Consider the following 17,871-nt stretch of genomic DNA (forward strand, 5'->3'; position numbering starts at 1 on the left):
GTCCCACACTTTATTAGAATGGCTCTTTTTTGGATATCTCAGTCTTTTCAAAACCAATTTTCATCAAATAAACGTTGAATTCCTCATAGAATTACATGCTCTGTCATATTTCATAAGAGATTTTTCATTATCTCACCAAAAAATGTTAGAAACCTGAAATCAGGTCCCGACCAAAACTGTACGATCCCTTTAATTGGTTCTCACGTATACAGGCTGAACACCCCCCCCCCCCTCTTCATTTTCATGCTGCTGTAATGTGTGTTCTCAGTTGTAGCCTTCTTTGGGTCAAAGAAAACTTAGCTACAATGCCTTTTAATGAGAAAAGACAACATTGTCATAAATAATGTCAGAATGATTATGATAATATGTGTACACAGGGAGAAAAAGAATAGATAGCACAATTCCATTATGTGCATGAACCGCAGTGAAGGGTATAGAATTTTCTTCTTTAATATTTCTTTCCTTGCAATCTCGAATCTGATGCAATCCAATGCAGGTCTTGTCTTGGATATTGTATTACTTAGACGAATAGTTTGGGAAACGACTCCACAGATATAGACATGCCAAATCTGTGACAAAAATGCTTGATATATATATAACAGTCATTGCTCAAATCGACAATGACAATGGGAAAAGGTGAAATCTCACCAAGGTTGGACTTGTACTTAAATACCTCAAATCAGAGCAGGGACCGGAAATAGACTGATATCTAAACGAACAACAGTTGTTCGTTTAGACAGTTACTGTCAATATACCCGCGTTTGCCCAGCTGACAATACAAGTATTGGTTAGCGTCAATTTGTTATCTTTTGTTTGTGTATTTTTGTTTGTAACAACATGCAATACTTCTCTGTATTTACTGCAATACTGAGATATATGAGAGGAATAAATTGAAGTGATGATTCTATATATACAGTTTGAACATTGTTCACAGTAAGAATGTGGGTCTCATTCTGTTTCTGCTGCATTGGATACACGCCACGTCCATTAAATCCCAACGATATCAGTCATTTCAACTTTTTACAGAATAAAACACAAAATCAACTGTGCCTCAAATGGATTGTTATTTCGTTGTTGTGTTTACAATATAAACTTTCCGAGTGTCGATAATGCCTGATTTCGATAGACGGTCAAATGAGTCAAATTAAAAACCCAAAGGTGTCTGTATACATAATACATGAGTGAGCCGATATAGCTTATCTATATCATCTATATCTAGATTCATGTTTGTTGATGGAATGCGCTTTCATGAAGATTGTTGAAAAGTAATGATGTCCTGCTATATATAATAATCATATCTGTTGATACTGAGATCATATATAACGTAGAATTTTGTTGTCAGCATCCTGCTTGCTTGCCACAAGGACATCAGCTCCGCTCATGAATATCTGACTGTAAAAGGAAAGATATAAATAAATAAAGATAGATTTGTCAAAAAGTTTTGCATTTCCATATTCAATCGCTAGGTTACCTTAATGGCATAAGATGTTGCATGATATTTCTGAAGTACACAAACCAAAGCAAGACGGGATGATTTATATTCATCACTTCATCTAATTTGCACATTATGCTAATACTAACCAACGTGCGAATAGCGTGGTTCTGGTCTATTTCTCCATAGCGGAGAGAAGCAGAAATAAAAGACAAATCCGCGACATAAAGCAATTAAAAAAGGAAATAAGTATACCAAAGAATTGCTTTCAATCAAGTCTTACGGTAATACACTACATTGTTCTTTTTTTTTTGCAAAGAAATGAAAAACTATATAACCAGTTGCGGATCCAGGGGGAAGCGCACCGGGTGTCCCCCTTGTTTTTTGTTAAAACAAAAGAAATAAAAAGAAAACAAATGGGGAGGGGGTGCGTGCGCCCCCTTTAGCGCGCCCCCTTATTTCATTTTTGTTAAAACAAAAGAAATAAAAAGAAAAAAGTGGGTGGTGGTGCGTGCGCCCCCCCCTTTAATTTTGTAAAGGCGCCCCCTCTTTACGGAATTCCTGGATCCGCCCCTGATAACCCCACGTATCTACCGAGAATAACGTTTGGATTTTTTTTTTTTTTTTTGGGGGGGGGGGGGAGGAGGGGATGAGGGTCTGAATAATGGAAATCTCGTCTTCTTGCCTTCTCGAACCCAAGAAGTCGAGAAGACGAGATCTCACAACTCGTTTTCTCGTCTTTTCAGACCCGAGAAGTCGGGAAGACGAGATCTCTCAACTCGTTTTCTCGGGCCCGAGAACTCGAGAAGACGAGATCTCACAACTCGTTTTCTTGTCTTCTCGGACCCGAGAACTCGAGAAGACGAGATTTCACAACTCGTTTTCTTACCTTCTCGTCTTCCTGAGTTCTCAGGTTCGAGAAGACAAGATCTCACAACTCGTTTTCTCGTCTTTTCACACCCGAGAACTCGAGAAGACGTACGGGATCTCAAGACTCATTTTCTCGTCTTTTCGGACCCGAGAACTCGAGAAGACGAGATCTCACAGCTCGTTTTCTCGTCTTCTCGGACCCGAGAACTCGAGAAGACGAGATCTCACAACTCGTTTTCTTGTCTTCTCGGACCCGAGAACTCGGGAACGAGATCTCACTACTCGTTTTCTTATCTTCTCGGATCCGAGAACTCGGGAAGACGAGATCTCACAACTCATTTTCTTGTTTTCTCGGACCCGTGAAACGGGAGGACGAGATCACACAACTCGTTTTCTTGTCTGTTCTGATCCGAGAACTCGAGAAGACGAGATCTCAAGACTCATTTTCTCGTCTTCTCGGACCCGAGAACTCGGGAAGACGAGATCTCACAACTCGTTTTCTTGCCTTCTCGGACCCGAGAACTCGAGAAGACGAGATTCCACAACTCGTTTTCTTATCTTCTCGTCTTCCCGAGTTCTCGGGTTCGAGAAAACAAGATCTCACAACTCGTTTTCTCGTCTTTTCGGACCCGAGAACTCGAGAAGACGAGATCTCACAACTCGTTTTCTTGCCTTCTCGGACCCGAGAACTCGAGAAGACGAGATCTTGGGTCTCGCCATCTCGCCCCTGCTTGTATCACTCAAATACATGGACAATGTGAGAACAAAGAAACACTTCTATTGGGACATGTGATTAAGGTTTAATTGGTTATACCAAGGAGGTTTAAGAGATGGAGTTCCAACTGGCTGTAATTATTCAAACAGCTGCCAATTTTCTATTGATGCACAAAAGAATTCCACAGGTGCACTTGTGCCTTTGATGATCAGGCTTCCATGCCACCGTCTTTTTGAGCAATCTGAAGATTCATTTTAAACTCTAACATTAAATTGTCTATATTCTGCTTGTTTATTTCAAGTGTCAAATAGAATGAATTTTCTCTTAATGATAAAGCATATGAACAAAAGTAAATCCCGTCCAAGATTATGTGCAAAAATGTAAACCTGAGCTGTATGTCGTGAAAATATTTGAAACTGTACTCTCACTACAAAGCCGATTTTATCATCTTTCCGATTGCTTCCGACAAATGAAACTGATATGGTATAATTTTCGAGTATAGTTCTTTATTCATTTATATGTTAGATTAGTGTGAGGTCATGTAAAAACGAGTAATTTTGGTTTTCATTTCATCAATTTTTGTACAATTTTTATTCGCACACCCCCGTGCCTGTACTATTAATGTGCCGCTTGTTGGGACGGCGAAAAGCAATTACCATCATAAAGACATATCTTCCTTTGAGGATGACGAGTCATGATGCAATGCCACATGAATCAATTGTCTTCCTATCTGTGAGGCAGCTCCAGTTTAGCACATACTTCAAATATTTCTGAGTGGCGGCATGAAACGATGGGATCAAAGGGAATGAGACTGTTGTTACTCCATTTCTCAGACCTCCTTGGTTATACACATAATAAATGGGTACAAAATGTAATGTGTGCCAAAAATCTCATCATTCTAGTTGACTGATTATAAGAGCACTGAAGTTGAATATCCATGCTACATTATTCAATGCGCACACTGGCTAAATGCATTTTACAGATGGTCACACATGCAGCTGAGTCCATGCGTCTCTCCACCTCTGAAAGGGGAAAAGTTTGCTGCGAAAGTTTGTTCACCCGCGAGGGAGTCCGAGAAGTGAAAGGAACGAACTTGATCCATGCTTCTTGCAACGGCACCCCAATAAGTTTGTTGACCTTCAGTTGTTGTTGGGTTTTCTGTTGATATTTTTTTCTTCGTCAGAGCCAACTGAGAGTGCTGGCGATTCTGTGCCTGCGGTGTGTGGTTTGCAGTCGGTGTTTTTCTTTTTTTTTTTTAATATCACAGGCTATTCAATTCAAATCGAGCTTGACCAACTTACTTGCTCGTTTGTTTGTTTGTTTTTTTAATTTTTAAGTAGAGATCTTTAGTACCATTATGACGCAGCTTTACAAGGTACTCTGATTGTAGATGTGCCTATATTTCAATGCATGGCTTGATTCGCGCCGTTATCACCAAGGAGTGACTGGAGAAAAAAGAATAACTACGTCTCGCAATTTGTGTACATTGTTTTATTTCAAGACATTACCGCACATCAGTGATGTCTTCTCCTTAAATCATACCCCCCCCCCCATACATCATCAAAAGCTCGATGCACTTTATGACGTCCAAGAATAAAGTTGTCTGACATGGAGCACGACCTGACCGCATGTATTGTCTGGGTATGTTTTACTTGTCCCTGCTATATCCAGGGATGCTTTTTCACCTAGAACAGATCATTGCGATCAAAAAGGTTCTTTTTTTTCATTTTCAGCGGCGAAATAGCTATTCACGTTTATGTTTTTGTACCATGCACGTGCAGGTCGGAGGAGACCCATGCATTGATTGGTGAACAGGCAGAGCGCGCTTTGCCTGCATCTGGTTGCACAATAGACCTTTATCGTCACGTGCAAGAACGGCCTTTCACTTGACCTACAAGCTGTTATAGCAGCGAGATTCCAAGGGACTGGAAAGTCTGCGGAAAGAAACAGCGTCAACAGTCTCCCTTATAGCATGGAGGTCTACCTCCATGCTTATAGCATATCCTCCGTTATATCGTCGTGGCGTGGTATAGACACACATTCATACACACACACACACACACACACACACACACACACACACACACACACCCACTTACGCACATACAAAATGCACACATACAGGGACATTGCACATAGAATTGTATTGTGCACATACATGGTGAGGGTTATGAGTGAAGACTGTTACCTCCTTGGAAGAACCAGGTAGGTGTCTCTCACCTCCCTCCATGGAAGAACCAGATGACTATTCCAAAGGATGTATTTACGAAAGTCTGTTCTTCGTTTCACGGTCAGTGGGTAAATAGAGCGCAAAACAACAAATAAATAAACAAACGAACCAATGAACGAACGAACACATAAACTTCGCACTGCATGGTTGTGGTACGTGTGCGGAAAAAACAAAATCGCGTTGAGACGCAGGCCGATTCATGGCAATTAGATTACTGATGTATTAACATTATGACGTGGATGAAAAAAACTCATCTTACACAATCATAACCATCTTCTGTCCTGGTATATAGCAGTTGGCGTCCAACATGGTCCTTGGTTCTGATATTATATGCAGCATATCAAGGAGGGTATAATCCACACGACCAACAAAGGTATTTATCTGTTCGGGTATATTCGGGTTGTGTTGGATATCTAGTTGTCCGTGCCATAACTGAGTATGGGCCTACATTATGTATATATTTTTTCTTTTCTCTTTTTTTCATCTCAAACCCATAAAGAGGCTGCAAGAAGTAAAAAATAAAGGACCCAAAACAACAAAAAGAACCAGGAGGGTAATAGCTGTCAGTATGTGACTGCAGATGCAGCCCCAAAAACAGATGGAATATATTTTTGCTCTGTGTTGACAATTCAACAACCGCAAAAGCAACACTACCGTCAAAGAGGAGATTGCTAACGCCGTATGGAGAAAACTCGTATTTGTCACATGCTGTTGATGTCTTTGCTTTATGGTTTTAATAACATTTTTTTTTCGCGAGTTATGATACCATACAGGGGTGATAGACAGGGGCTTTGCACCCAAAAATTTGCTTTCTGTGTGGGATCGCATCAGGGAGGGCCACCTCCCGGGTCGCGTACTGGAAAGGGAGTCATTTTTGTTCGGTCCCCGGGTTACATTATTTCCTGCCACCTGCATCACATTGAATGTATTCCAAAACATCAGTGCACAGTTCAAGGCGAAATAAAGGGGAGTTTTCCCCAAAAAATACTACATCGTGGAATCAACGCATGCAGAGATATCCATCTCTCAAAATTCGCGACTGTTAAAATTTTAGTTGATAATCATGCATGCGCCGCCCTGTAATAGATGGGAGCTCTATACATCAATTCGTGATGTTACAGGGGTAGAATGGTCGTAAAAAATAAAGCAACAACAACAACAACAACAACACACGCTAATCTTATCTACGACACCCAAAGAACACTTGACCTTTGTTCCTCCAGAAGACATAGAAATGATAATCTTCAATTCAATTCAATTCAATTCAATTCAATTCAATTCAATTCATTTCAATTCAATTCAATTCAATTCAATTCAATTCAATTCAATCCAATCAAATTCAATTCAACTTTATTTTCTAATTGATATGAAACAGCTAGGTGAAGGGAGTGCGTAAAGCCTTTTCATAAAAATGACGATTTATGAAGTTTCCTGTACATTTTCTATTCATAGCTTATACTATTTTGACATCACACATTGTCGACCAATTCCCACCTAGAGAAATTCATTAATTTTGGATGGATGGTCCGATTTTCCATAACTTTCACTGAGTATACGTCACCTATCTTTCGGCATTCGATCTCTATGAAGTACACATACAACTGTACTAAAATCATGTTGGAAAGTCAGGCTATAACGTAAGAACTATAATATACATGAAAATCCCTTGGGGACGTTATCGTTATAGCCAATTATTATGTACACAATATCTTACTTAAAAGCTGATGATGAAAACAATATACTTGCAGTAACCGTTCTATCATGTGTTTCAATCCTGAAGTCTCGAACTTCTGCCATGTGTGCTCACGTTATAAACCACAAGAGCAACAAACAGTCTAGAGCTAATGAAGATAGTCTGAGATCCAGGTCTTTAAATCAAAGTTACTGAGGCTTGAAACAAAACAGATTTGGTATTCTGTATTTTATCGGTGTAGTTTTGACACGGTGTGTCAAAGGATGCTGCTTGCCAGGTATAGATAGTCAGTTCATTCCAGATTAGTTCACTGTTTCTCCAAACAACGAGAAGAAACAAGCATGAGCGAAATTCAAGACGTGGCCCTATACCACAAAATAAATCAGAAAAAAGAAAAAAACGTCTGGAATTAAGACCGGTGTTGCTTTGCAACAGGCACGATGAAAAAGAAAAGAAGTCAAGGTTCCTTCTCCCATACCACGGCCCACAGAGTTCTGTGCCACGGCCTAGAGCAATGGGGGAACATGCCAGTGATTGGAACAGCCACCAGTTCTGCGCAGGAGCGATTCTTCCAGCCAACCCGCGCACGGGGGGCAAACTCGCTTGTGATTGGAGCACAAAGTTTCGCTATAAATTCGCAAGCCCGAACATTGATAATTCAATAGTTGGACGCAAGACCAGGAGAAGAGCTCCGTACAATTTGTGTTCCATTTGGATGTACGTCCTATACTGGAACCCAATTATGGATTTCAAAGCGCTCTTAGTCCTCGCTTGTGTAGCGGCTGGATCACTAGCTGGTGAGTTAGCGTTGTCCTATGGTTTATGATATTACACATTAATAATGTTGCCGTGACATTATATTTCCCAATATAATCCATGTTTCTCCTGTTTTCTTCGCCTGCACCTGTCGCTTGGAGTACCACCTTGGTTTAAATCCTATGTCAGGTTGTGTATATGTGTGTGTTTGGAAATATACAGAATCAATTGCTTTATCCGTCTATTTTCCCCCATTGCCTTTAATATTTCATGTCATCTTCATCGATGTCCTCTCATCTCTCTCTCTCTCTCTCTTTCTATTATGTCCATCTTCTCCCTATCTTTATCTCTCTCTCACTATGCCGATCTTCTCTACTTATATCTATCTGTTTATAGATCTCTTTATATATCTCCCCGCGGGTAATGGAGCATCGATACATACAATGTATTTCTTAAGATAAAAGAAATTATTATCATAGATATAAATATAGATTATAGTGCAGTATAGATTATATTATAATCTACATGTTTCAGTGTGTGCGATAGTCCTACATGCAAGACATTTATCTATTCCTCCGCTCTGAATGTGAAGTAATCACTGTCTTCGCAATGAAGATACAACACCAGTGTTGAGTTGTAGGCCTTGCAGTGTCAGTAGATCACAGTTTTAGTAGCATGATCTGGGAGATATTATTTTTGGTTAAAAATGTAACTACTGGAAAATTAACCCCGTCCCGTATGGGGTCGCTGCTGCGGTTACTGGAAAATATGCGATGGATAAACGTTTCCCTGCAGTTCTTTATACATGCAGCAGATGAGCGATTTTCTACTGCGTGGTTTGCGTGATTGCTGTGTTGTTTTTGACATTAAATTTCTAAGGCTAACCAGGGAGGTGGAAAGAGATGAAAGATGTTGGTATCGCAAGAAATGACAAGAACTGAAGAAGTGGATATGAAGAAGGAGTCCGAGCTGCCTCGTGTGAGGAAAAAGGAAGGACTTGTGTTTATTACCTGTTGAGCCTTGAATTTCGTCCTGTATTCTCATGATACTCAAGTATAGTTCGTAGTGTGGATGATATACGCATGGCAGACGCATGAACATTCGCTACGAGATGAAAGATATACAGAACGGAAAATATTTCAAGATGAAAGCGAAGGGGAGGAGGAGAACCACCATATACCTTTTTATGCGAGGACCGTGTTATTGTGCGTGGTGTAAACATTGCAGGCCCTTTTCGACCTGCACGATTGAGATCGAGGGAAGCCCGTAAAAGGACGGGAGCTCATAAATTATTTCCAAGTATTGTTTGTTCCCCGGTGCGCTGGGATGCTGTCAAAGAAGTTGTCGTTTTTATCCTCCAATCTGGGTTCGAGGAAAAGTGTCACAGGGGCTTGGCCTCCATCCAATCCCGTTCGTTTACAAAAACAGGAACAAGTGTGATCGTTAACCACCAGGTACCAATTTTCCTGAACTAAAGGAGGAGGGCAGGAGAGGTGACGAGGAAGTTAGTCTCTGTCGAAGGCCCTCTTGCAGTTAGTTTACTCTTTCTAAAAGAAGCGAGTTGGATAGAAGATATCAACAAGGAAATGCGAAATAACTATAACAGAAGGTCATTGAAAGATAAAAGAAGACGACATGTATGAAACTGGAAAAGATCGATTGATGACGAAAGTGAGAGATAGTGACGGCGGGGAGTGATTTGGGGGTTATTGAATGATATTTTCAGAAGAGAAAACAGAGCAACACAGAAAGACAGAGAGATTGAAAGAATAGTGAAGAACAGGAGGGATTGGATAAGGGAACATCTAATTTTTGGATTATCCAAACTGTATCAAGAGTTGTATTTTGCATTTTAATAAGACATAGTTCAAAGACAATCATACGGCCATATAGTACAATATCAAATGGAGTCATTGCAGGTATTATGGTAGCCCGTCTTGATGCAAAAGAGATTATTTAATTTCTTCTTTTCTCGTCTATGTTTTCACAGGACCAGTGAGAGACAACTTCTGCGCGAGTCAATGCGAAAGTAATGGTAAGTACCAACACAAATCGTAATTTCTCGTATACTATAGAGAACATTTTACTTTAAACACTATAGAGTTTGGAGAGAAAATAACAGCGTATCATGGAGACGACGAACTTCTCATCTAACAATATAGTACCATGTCAGAACAAACATCAATTTTAAAATTGTTATTCAATTCCATTCAAGTGATTTTCTTTCCACGTAAAGCAATACAAAGTAATATACATAACACTTTTTTGAGTACATCTAGACCTACCATACCTTAAGGAACTTAAAATCACATAAGTTTCTACAAAGCATGGATACAATTATGATAATATTAACTTTGTTTTTAGAGATATATAAAGGGCGCCACAATTCTGTGTAGTACGTATCGAGTCTGCATTTACCTCACCAATTAATATTATATACGGAGATTCCATTGTAGTTCAACTGTCTCTGGAAAATAATACTTTTGTCACTTTATCCTGAATCAAAAGCATGTGTGTTAAGTATCTACAATACGTGAAAATGTGACAGTGATGGTGGGAACCAGATCTATTGTCTGGACTGAAAACCTGTAACCATCGTGTTCTGTTTTGACCTCCCCCCTTCCGTAGGCCTATAGGCCTATTGTCAAAATTGTTTATGGTCAGATGAATCACTAGCAGAGGGAGGTGTTATGTTCACTGAACAAGAACAACAAAGTCTCGAGGCTGACAGGGGAAAGACGATTAAATCCTGTGTAGGAAGTTGTCAACAGTCGGGAAGATTAACTGTGTATATCAGCTGGCGGGTTCTAGGAAATCTGCAGGAATCGAGAAGGCGGTGAATCGTTAATTTAATCCCCAGAAAGGTTCCCTCTCAGCTGATTGACAACAAAGCATTTTACAGGAGGCTCTTTAAATTTGCATATAATAGGCCTACCTTGTCAGCGGTGCCCCGTTCCCACGTCTTGCTAAATAATAGTACAAAGACTTCTACGCTCGGTGGATGTAGTAATGAAGTATATTGTTTACGGTCACTCCGCCGAACAGGTGACGTCGTTTATCTTCATCGCCGACATAATAGGTTATCTGTCAGGCCTACATGTCATTATCTTGCGGTCATGATCGTCTATTAATCGGGAACAGCGTAGTGCATCAAAAGCGGGCAGTAACAGCTACTACCATAATGACCGATTCACCTGCTACTTTGACATGCGGTTCTATCATTACACCACTCCGCTACTATGAACCACCACTTCTACTTTTCATCCCCGTCACAATTCCCTTTATTTTTCTTCTTCATTCACATGTTTTAGCTAGCGAAATTATTTGTTTTGTACATAAGAATTCCCTTTGTTTTTTAAAATGTCTAAAATTCTGTTTTTGATAAGAGATATTGGTCGTGATAAAAGAGAAACATTAAATTAGGCATTAGTTAACCAGAATTTGCATATCATAATAATAAAGATTATTTCATTCAGAACTTGTCACTTTAAAATTCATTATTGATCATCACGGTTGCTCTACAGGTGGATTGTGACTTATAGGGCCTACAATTGTCATGTAAACCCCTAAACACCATAATCTTGCCTATCGAATTGTTCAACATAGCATACCAATCTCATCTCCCTGATGAAACGGATCTAACGCAAGAGAAGTTTGAAACATAAGTTAGTTTTTACCGCCATGAAAATATTACTCCTCGTCCCTACGTCCTCAGCATGATCGAACGGTTACAACATCGCAAAGAAAACCGAAAAAAAAAAATAGTCGGTGGTTTAGCGCTTCCACGAATCTCACCGTCATTGCATTGCATACACGACGTACAGGACGACTCACCACGAGTAAACTTTGTTTACATCGTCACGCTTGACCTAATCTTGCGTAATACGGAGACTACGGAGTAGGAGTACTCCACCAGTACTCCGTAGTTCGCGGCAATAGCCTACACGTTGTACGTTGCAAATTATTCAGTGCTGTACAGCATACAGTCAGTCGGAGGGCTTGGGAGAAGTACAATACGCATGAGTGGGTACCGCGCGGGTTATCCTTGCATAGAGATTTGAGGTGAATTCAGTTGTGTCTGTTATGTCTGAATTGCAGTCATTTTGGGGCTGGATATTCTTACGTACATATTTGTATAGGGCCTACTACTAGTACTACTGTACTATAGAAATAGGAGTGAGAGCGCCACATTTTACTCTACTGTGAAGCTGTTTCGAAACGGTAAGAGAATAGATGTTAAAGCCAATAAAGGGACTGGTGTAGAAACGAAATGTAGTGACTAGATACGAAATGAAGCTACAAATTGTAAAATATTTCAACTCTCTCCTGCTTTCATTTTTGGTGTGCCTTTAAAAAAGGTAAAATGTGTGCAAGGTGTAACGTTAGACGCTCTAGATGTTCTAGTATAGTAGTACATGGATTCTAAAGGAATTCAAACTTGTTAGGTGAAGGGGGGGGGGGTACAGTATTGATTAAAGTTGTAAATTCAAGATTTAGATATGAGAATATCTGCTTATAGTGTCCAGCCAAATCCATGTTAATTTTTAATGTTGTCGTATTTAAGACACAAGAGCGTTAAATTTAAATGTGTAATGCACTTTGTTGATTTTTTTTTTTTTTTAACCCAACACAGATGATGGCATTTTCAGGGCTTTCAAAAGCTACTACTATGATTATGATGTGACATTCAACAGCTTGATTGACGACGATCATCCCTCGGGGCAGACCTCACAGGTCAGGCTAGTAGCTACTGCCATCATTGAGGGCCTGTCCACATGTGAGAAAGTGCTCAAGGTAAAGTGAAATGACTGGAATTCATCCCATCCTCTACCATGCAGTAACCTCCTCTTCCCTAACTCCTCCTCCTCCTTCCCTCCTCCTCCTCCCTCTGATTCTTTCCCTCCTCTTTATCCTCCTCTTTGTTCTCCATGCACTCCTCCGCTGCCTTTTCCTCTTCCTCCCCCTCCTCCTTCCCCTCCTCCTCCTCCTCCTCCTCCTCCTCCTCCTCCTCCTCCTCCTCCTCCCCTCCTCCTCCCCCTCCTCCTCCCCCTCCTCCTCCCCCTCCTCCTCCCCCTCCTCCTCCCCCTCCTCCTCCCCCTCCTCCTCCCCCTCCTCCCCCTCCTTCTCCGTCCCCCTCCTCCTCCTTCCCTCCTTCTCCTCCCTCTGATTCTTCCCCCCTCTTTATCCTCCTCTTTGTTCTCCATGCACTCCTCCGCTGCCTTTTCCTCTTCCTCCTCCTGCCCCTCCCTTCTTCGTGACCTGTGACCCATTTCATAAAAAGTTGATATGATGACAACTCTTGCTGGAATGTCACTTGTCATGGTAACAAGAATCCAGCTTCCTGATTGGCTGCTATTGGAAGATGCCATTCCAGCAAGAGTTGCCATCATAACATCTTTTATGAAATGGGGCCCTGATAGTGAGAGATTTTCTTTTTGTCTGATTGCAATGTTCAAGATGATGATACCTAAAAACAGTAGTCTTTTTTTCAATAAAAAAATGTTTACCCAACATTTTAACAGGAAAAAGTTAGTAAGACAGGACTGAGACCTGTGTATTTTAAGTGGTTTGAAATGGCATGGTAACCAACCATGCAAGATAGACTATGAATAATCTCTAATATAATTTTAGCTGTTATGTTGTTGTCCTTCAAAATCCAAAACACAGCACATGCACAAATTTTACACCAAAGTAGGACTGACAATTGTCATCTGAAAAAAAAAAAAATCTGCAATGGCAGAAATATTTCAGAAGATGACATATTGACTAGACAGTGACTAGTAATTCATGTGAACGGTTTACGAATTGTTCGTTGATATTAGCTGACTCTGAATTAACCACCTGCCTCTTTTTTGGGGGGGTCTTTTGTGTACAGCTTGACAGGGTCGCTATCGAGCGGACGCGTGAAGATGGCAGTGCCGCCACACCAGAGGATGCCTCCGATCTTGCCATTCTGCTCGAGGCCCATCCACTGCGCTTCTCCATGGAGAGCAACGGGACCATCACGTCGGTGTGCCCGGAGGAAGGGGAGGACCTCGACGCCCTTAACATCAAGCGTGGCTTCCTCTCCACCATCCAAACCAGGATGGTGCGACAGGGAGAAGCCATGGGACAGGCTGGACTGTGGGAGGTATGTCCCTAAAATCAGCATCGTCTTTTTCACATTCATCGAAATCCTGCCCATCATCTAAAATAATCGCATCAATTTCCACTCCATCACAGAAAAAAAATTTTTCTACTATCTATAAGTAAATACCTGTGGGTAATCTATTTGTCCTGCATTTCCCACTCTGGGGATTGCAAATAGACCAGTAAAATCGACCTAGGTTTTGCCACCTGATGTTGGCAAGCATTGTGATGGAAGGGTAAATTGCTGACCGGAGCTCACTTGCCTCGTTTGTAGAAGGCTTTTGAGACATGATATAAGAAATAGGTGAAGTCAATCTTTTAATGATACAATAACCATTGTACTCTACCTAGATATATAAAGTAAATTTAGATAAAACGGTGAGAAAATTCAAGAGTGAAAAGAAAATCCTCAGCATAGACAATATTTTTGATGCTACTTCCGTTGTTTTATCTCATTTTTTTCCTTTTGATTTCTTTTGTTTTAACAGCAAATAAAGAGGGGTGCGCGCCCGGTGTGCCCCCCTCTGGTTCCGCCACTGATGATGCATTCATGATGTTTATTTCTATGTTTGTTTCAATGTCCAGACTGATGTGACTGGTACCTGCATGCCATCGTATCACAGCGAGGGGCGGGAGGTCATCAAAACCCAGGACTACCTCGTGTGCAAGGACAGGACGCGCCTCAGCATGTTTGCTGATGCCGTCATGGTCAATGCATTTGCAGTAAGTCAAGTATACTGTATTCTGTGTTTAATATTCAGATCTGAGTGATATGTGTGAAATTGATTTGATTTTATGTCGCTGCCCCAAAGGATCCCAGCGGCATTGTTTGTTGGAGTTCTAGCAGTAATTAAGAGAGACTTTCTGGTCTTTAATTGTCATGTGTCTAGATGCATTTTGTGTCCTTACACCATTTTCCTGTTTACTGTACAGTGAATGTATGTGACCACCCAGCTCAAAACTCACAAAAAGTTGCAGATTTGGGTTCTCTGTAATTTACCAAACCATGTCAATTGGGTGACTGACTCAAATATTTCAAATTTGTCTTACCTGGGAGAATTATCCTTCTATCATTTTTTTTCCCGTATAAGTATATGATTTTAAAATCTTAGAGCTTACTCTGACTTTGTAGATTAATGGAAATTCATTTTGTCCTACTTTTGGTGGGTTATAAGCTTGACCATCACATGTTATATTCAAACAAAACCATCAGTGATACTATATGTCCGTGCCTGGTTACAGCCCACTGTCAGTCCGCTCTCCAGCCAGCTCCAGTGCCGTTACCTGATGGATGATACGGGCCTCCGCAGTGTCACCTGTTTTGAGGAGCACAGGCTAAAGGCTTTCCCCGAGGACAGCAGACAGCCTCTGACGACGGTGCAAACCACCGTTACCCGGAGAAGTGTCACTCACCGCATCGAGACAACGTTGGGTGAGCATTGCGCACCACCTACTGCCTACCTAAAGGGGAACTCCAGATGATTTTCATAATTTCACATTGATCATGCAGTACACAAATTGACAGCTCAATGGATAGATTTGATGGAATTTATTGTGGTCCTTGAGCCGACAAATCAGTATTTTGAAAAACCGTAAACAAATTACACTGAAAAGTGTTGATGACGTAGGAGCCTCACATATTTCAGAATTGCTGCAGTGCAATTCCATTGCAATGCCACTTGTTTGCAAGTTCACCTGTGTATAATCTATTTATGCCTTCTTCTTTTGTTCTGCTTCCTTGAGCCCCAACTCATGCATTCTGATGTTGAGGCTGCCATGTCTTCATCCTTGTTCACTACAATTTGTTATAAATATTGAAAACAGTCTTATTCTTCATCCCAATCATTATGAATTCTGAAATTCTGTACTCAATATAATTAATTTATTTTTGTTCAAATGTAAAAGTCTGAAAATCATCTGGAGCTGGTCTCTTTAAACCCATTGGGGACGAGTCCTGAGTATACTCTGGCAGGGGTCTTTGGGAAATGCATATTGAAGCAAAATTAGTATGTCCTCAACAGGTTAAGTTAGCACTCAACAACAGAACAGGCATTGCATTAGATTTTTTTTTAGGACTACATCATCATGTGCAGGGTTATAAATATCTGATACTAAGATGAAAGTCAGTTTATTCAAACGTAAAGTCACAGCCTCTCTCAGTGATCTGGTCAGTGTGCTGGTCAGCTCAGCATCACAACAAAATGGCTGATAGAACATCTAGAATGTGTTCAGCAAGACTAAAATTTCAGCTGAAAACTAGAATATTTGATATTATATAACACCTAGAAATTAGATCCTTGTCATTTGATTGATTGTTTGACATCAATCATTTGGCCCATTGTACTATTATGTCATCATCCAAAACATTTGCGTGTGCAATGTGCATATGAGCAGGCTTATTAACAGACAGAGTGCCAGCATATAGCGCTCAACGCTCGCTCAGTCTCAGATCTCGCTTATTTTCTCATCAAATATCAACTGACAGGGCTCTATTTTGGGGTGCTATATAAAACAAATAATGAATGTTTTTCATTCATGCAATGGACAGAATGTTTCACTTGGTGAAAGAAAGATTAAATTATTGATCCATTCAACTTGGCTGTGCCTTGTGGAATGGATCATTTATCTTTTCACCTCATGACATATGCTATCTATAACACGCGTAAACATTCATTATTTTTATGCTTATCTGAAATCTGTAAATTAAAATTGCCTTCAAATACCTCAGTCGTGCAATTTACCAGTTGTCTAGATCTTGGATTTTGTAAGATAAGGGAGAAGAATATTACAACATAGAACATGGTTACAGCAAAATTTTAAATATCATCATTCAACATCAGTGAAACAAAGACAACTTCAAGTGCATTAACTGGAGGGGGTGTCAGTGATTTTTGACCGTACCATTTGACTGCAGGGGGTGTTAGTAATATCATAACCCTACCATTTGACTGCAGGAAGCGTGTTTGCTCGTCAGACCAATCTGCTCTTTGAAGACGCCAACTCTCGAATCCCGGCGAGTGATGAGACCGTCAGGGAAACTCTCGTGACCCTCTGCTCCAATCTGGACGGCGGTGTCACCTCAGAGACACCCGCCCTCTTTGGTCTCCTGACCAATCAGCTCGGACGTCTGGACTCCGGTGACATGAGCAGTGTCATCAGCCAGCTCTTCCGAATCTGCCCAGAGTCGTCCGCACGGACTGATGTAATGTAAGCAAGTGCACAGGTCAATATGTTGGGTTATTAGCTAGGGATTAGAAAAAAACAAACTGATTTGTACGAGCGATGCACTCTTCTGTTTGAGCACAGAAAAGAGAGGAGCAAATAATCAAAAGAATTAAATTGAGATGATGGCAATATTGTCCAAATATTTTTGATTGGACATGGAATATCATATAGGTGAAAAATATAGGGTACCTTAATTAAAGGCATAGGAGCTTAATTTTATAAAATTTAATTGTAAGCTGATGATTTGTGTGATTTGCATGAAATCTTCTGATTAAGAGTATTGATCATTTTGTATTTCTTACACATTCATTATTTCTACCACCAGATTTGGGTCTGAGGGCAATTTTTGTGCAACAACATCGCCTGCCATCATTTCATGTTATCTTTTTCACAGTGCTGAAATTTGATGGCAAGCAGTTTCCAGAAAGTTAATTCCCCCCTTTATTTTCAAAGTGTTGTTTTCCAAAGATAGTTGTCTGGTTATGATGTTACAGCCTGTATTATCTCAGTTGATTATTTTCAGTGTGTTGTAAGAGCAACAATTATTCTTTTTTTCTTATGCTATAGAAACATGGTGAAGGATGCCTTAATTGATTGCAATTCTGAGGAGTGCGTCCAGGGTTTTCTCGCTATCATGAGAACGGAGAACACTAATGTAGAAAATGACGTCTACCTCAAGAAGTGGTTCATGAAGCTCGTCCTCATCAAGAATCCCACCAAGGACATGCTTCACCAAGTGCATGTAAGCATCTGTTCTGAAATTCAGTTGACTGTTTGGGGTGTCGTGTTCAACTGTGAAGAATCAGACATTTTTGACATAG

The 17,871-nt window shown here is 40.5% G+C and overlaps 1 protein-coding gene across 1 annotated transcript in view; it reads left to right on the plus strand.

The window, feature by feature from the left end:
- The first annotated feature begins 7,606 nt into the window (after positions 1–7,606).
- Positions 7,607–17,871, plus strand: part of LOC139731513 (apolipophorins-like) — a 52,284-nt gene continuing 42,019 nt past the window's right edge. The window contains exons 1-8 of the mRNA XM_071642397.1: positions 7,607–7,737; positions 9,687–9,731; positions 12,330–12,490; positions 13,572–13,826; positions 14,411–14,548; positions 15,068–15,257; positions 16,780–17,032; positions 17,618–17,792. Of these exons, the coding sequence (XP_071498498.1) occupies positions 7,656–7,737; positions 9,687–9,731; positions 12,330–12,490; positions 13,572–13,826; positions 14,411–14,548; positions 15,068–15,257; positions 16,780–17,032; positions 17,618–17,792 (1,299 nt within the window). The 5' untranslated portion in view covers positions 7,607–7,655. The remainder of the gene's footprint in view (positions 7,738–9,686; positions 9,732–12,329; positions 12,491–13,571; positions 13,827–14,410; positions 14,549–15,067; positions 15,258–16,779; positions 17,033–17,617; positions 17,793–17,871) is intronic.

The sequence above is a fragment of the Diadema antillarum genome, unplaced genomic scaffold, assembly GCF_040938485.1.
Source record: "Diadema antillarum isolate AM-2024a unplaced genomic scaffold, OU_Dant_1.0 seq00000376_RagTag, whole genome shotgun sequence".
Taxonomy (NCBI): Eukaryota; Metazoa; Echinodermata; class Echinoidea; order Diadematoida; family Diadematidae; genus Diadema; species Diadema antillarum.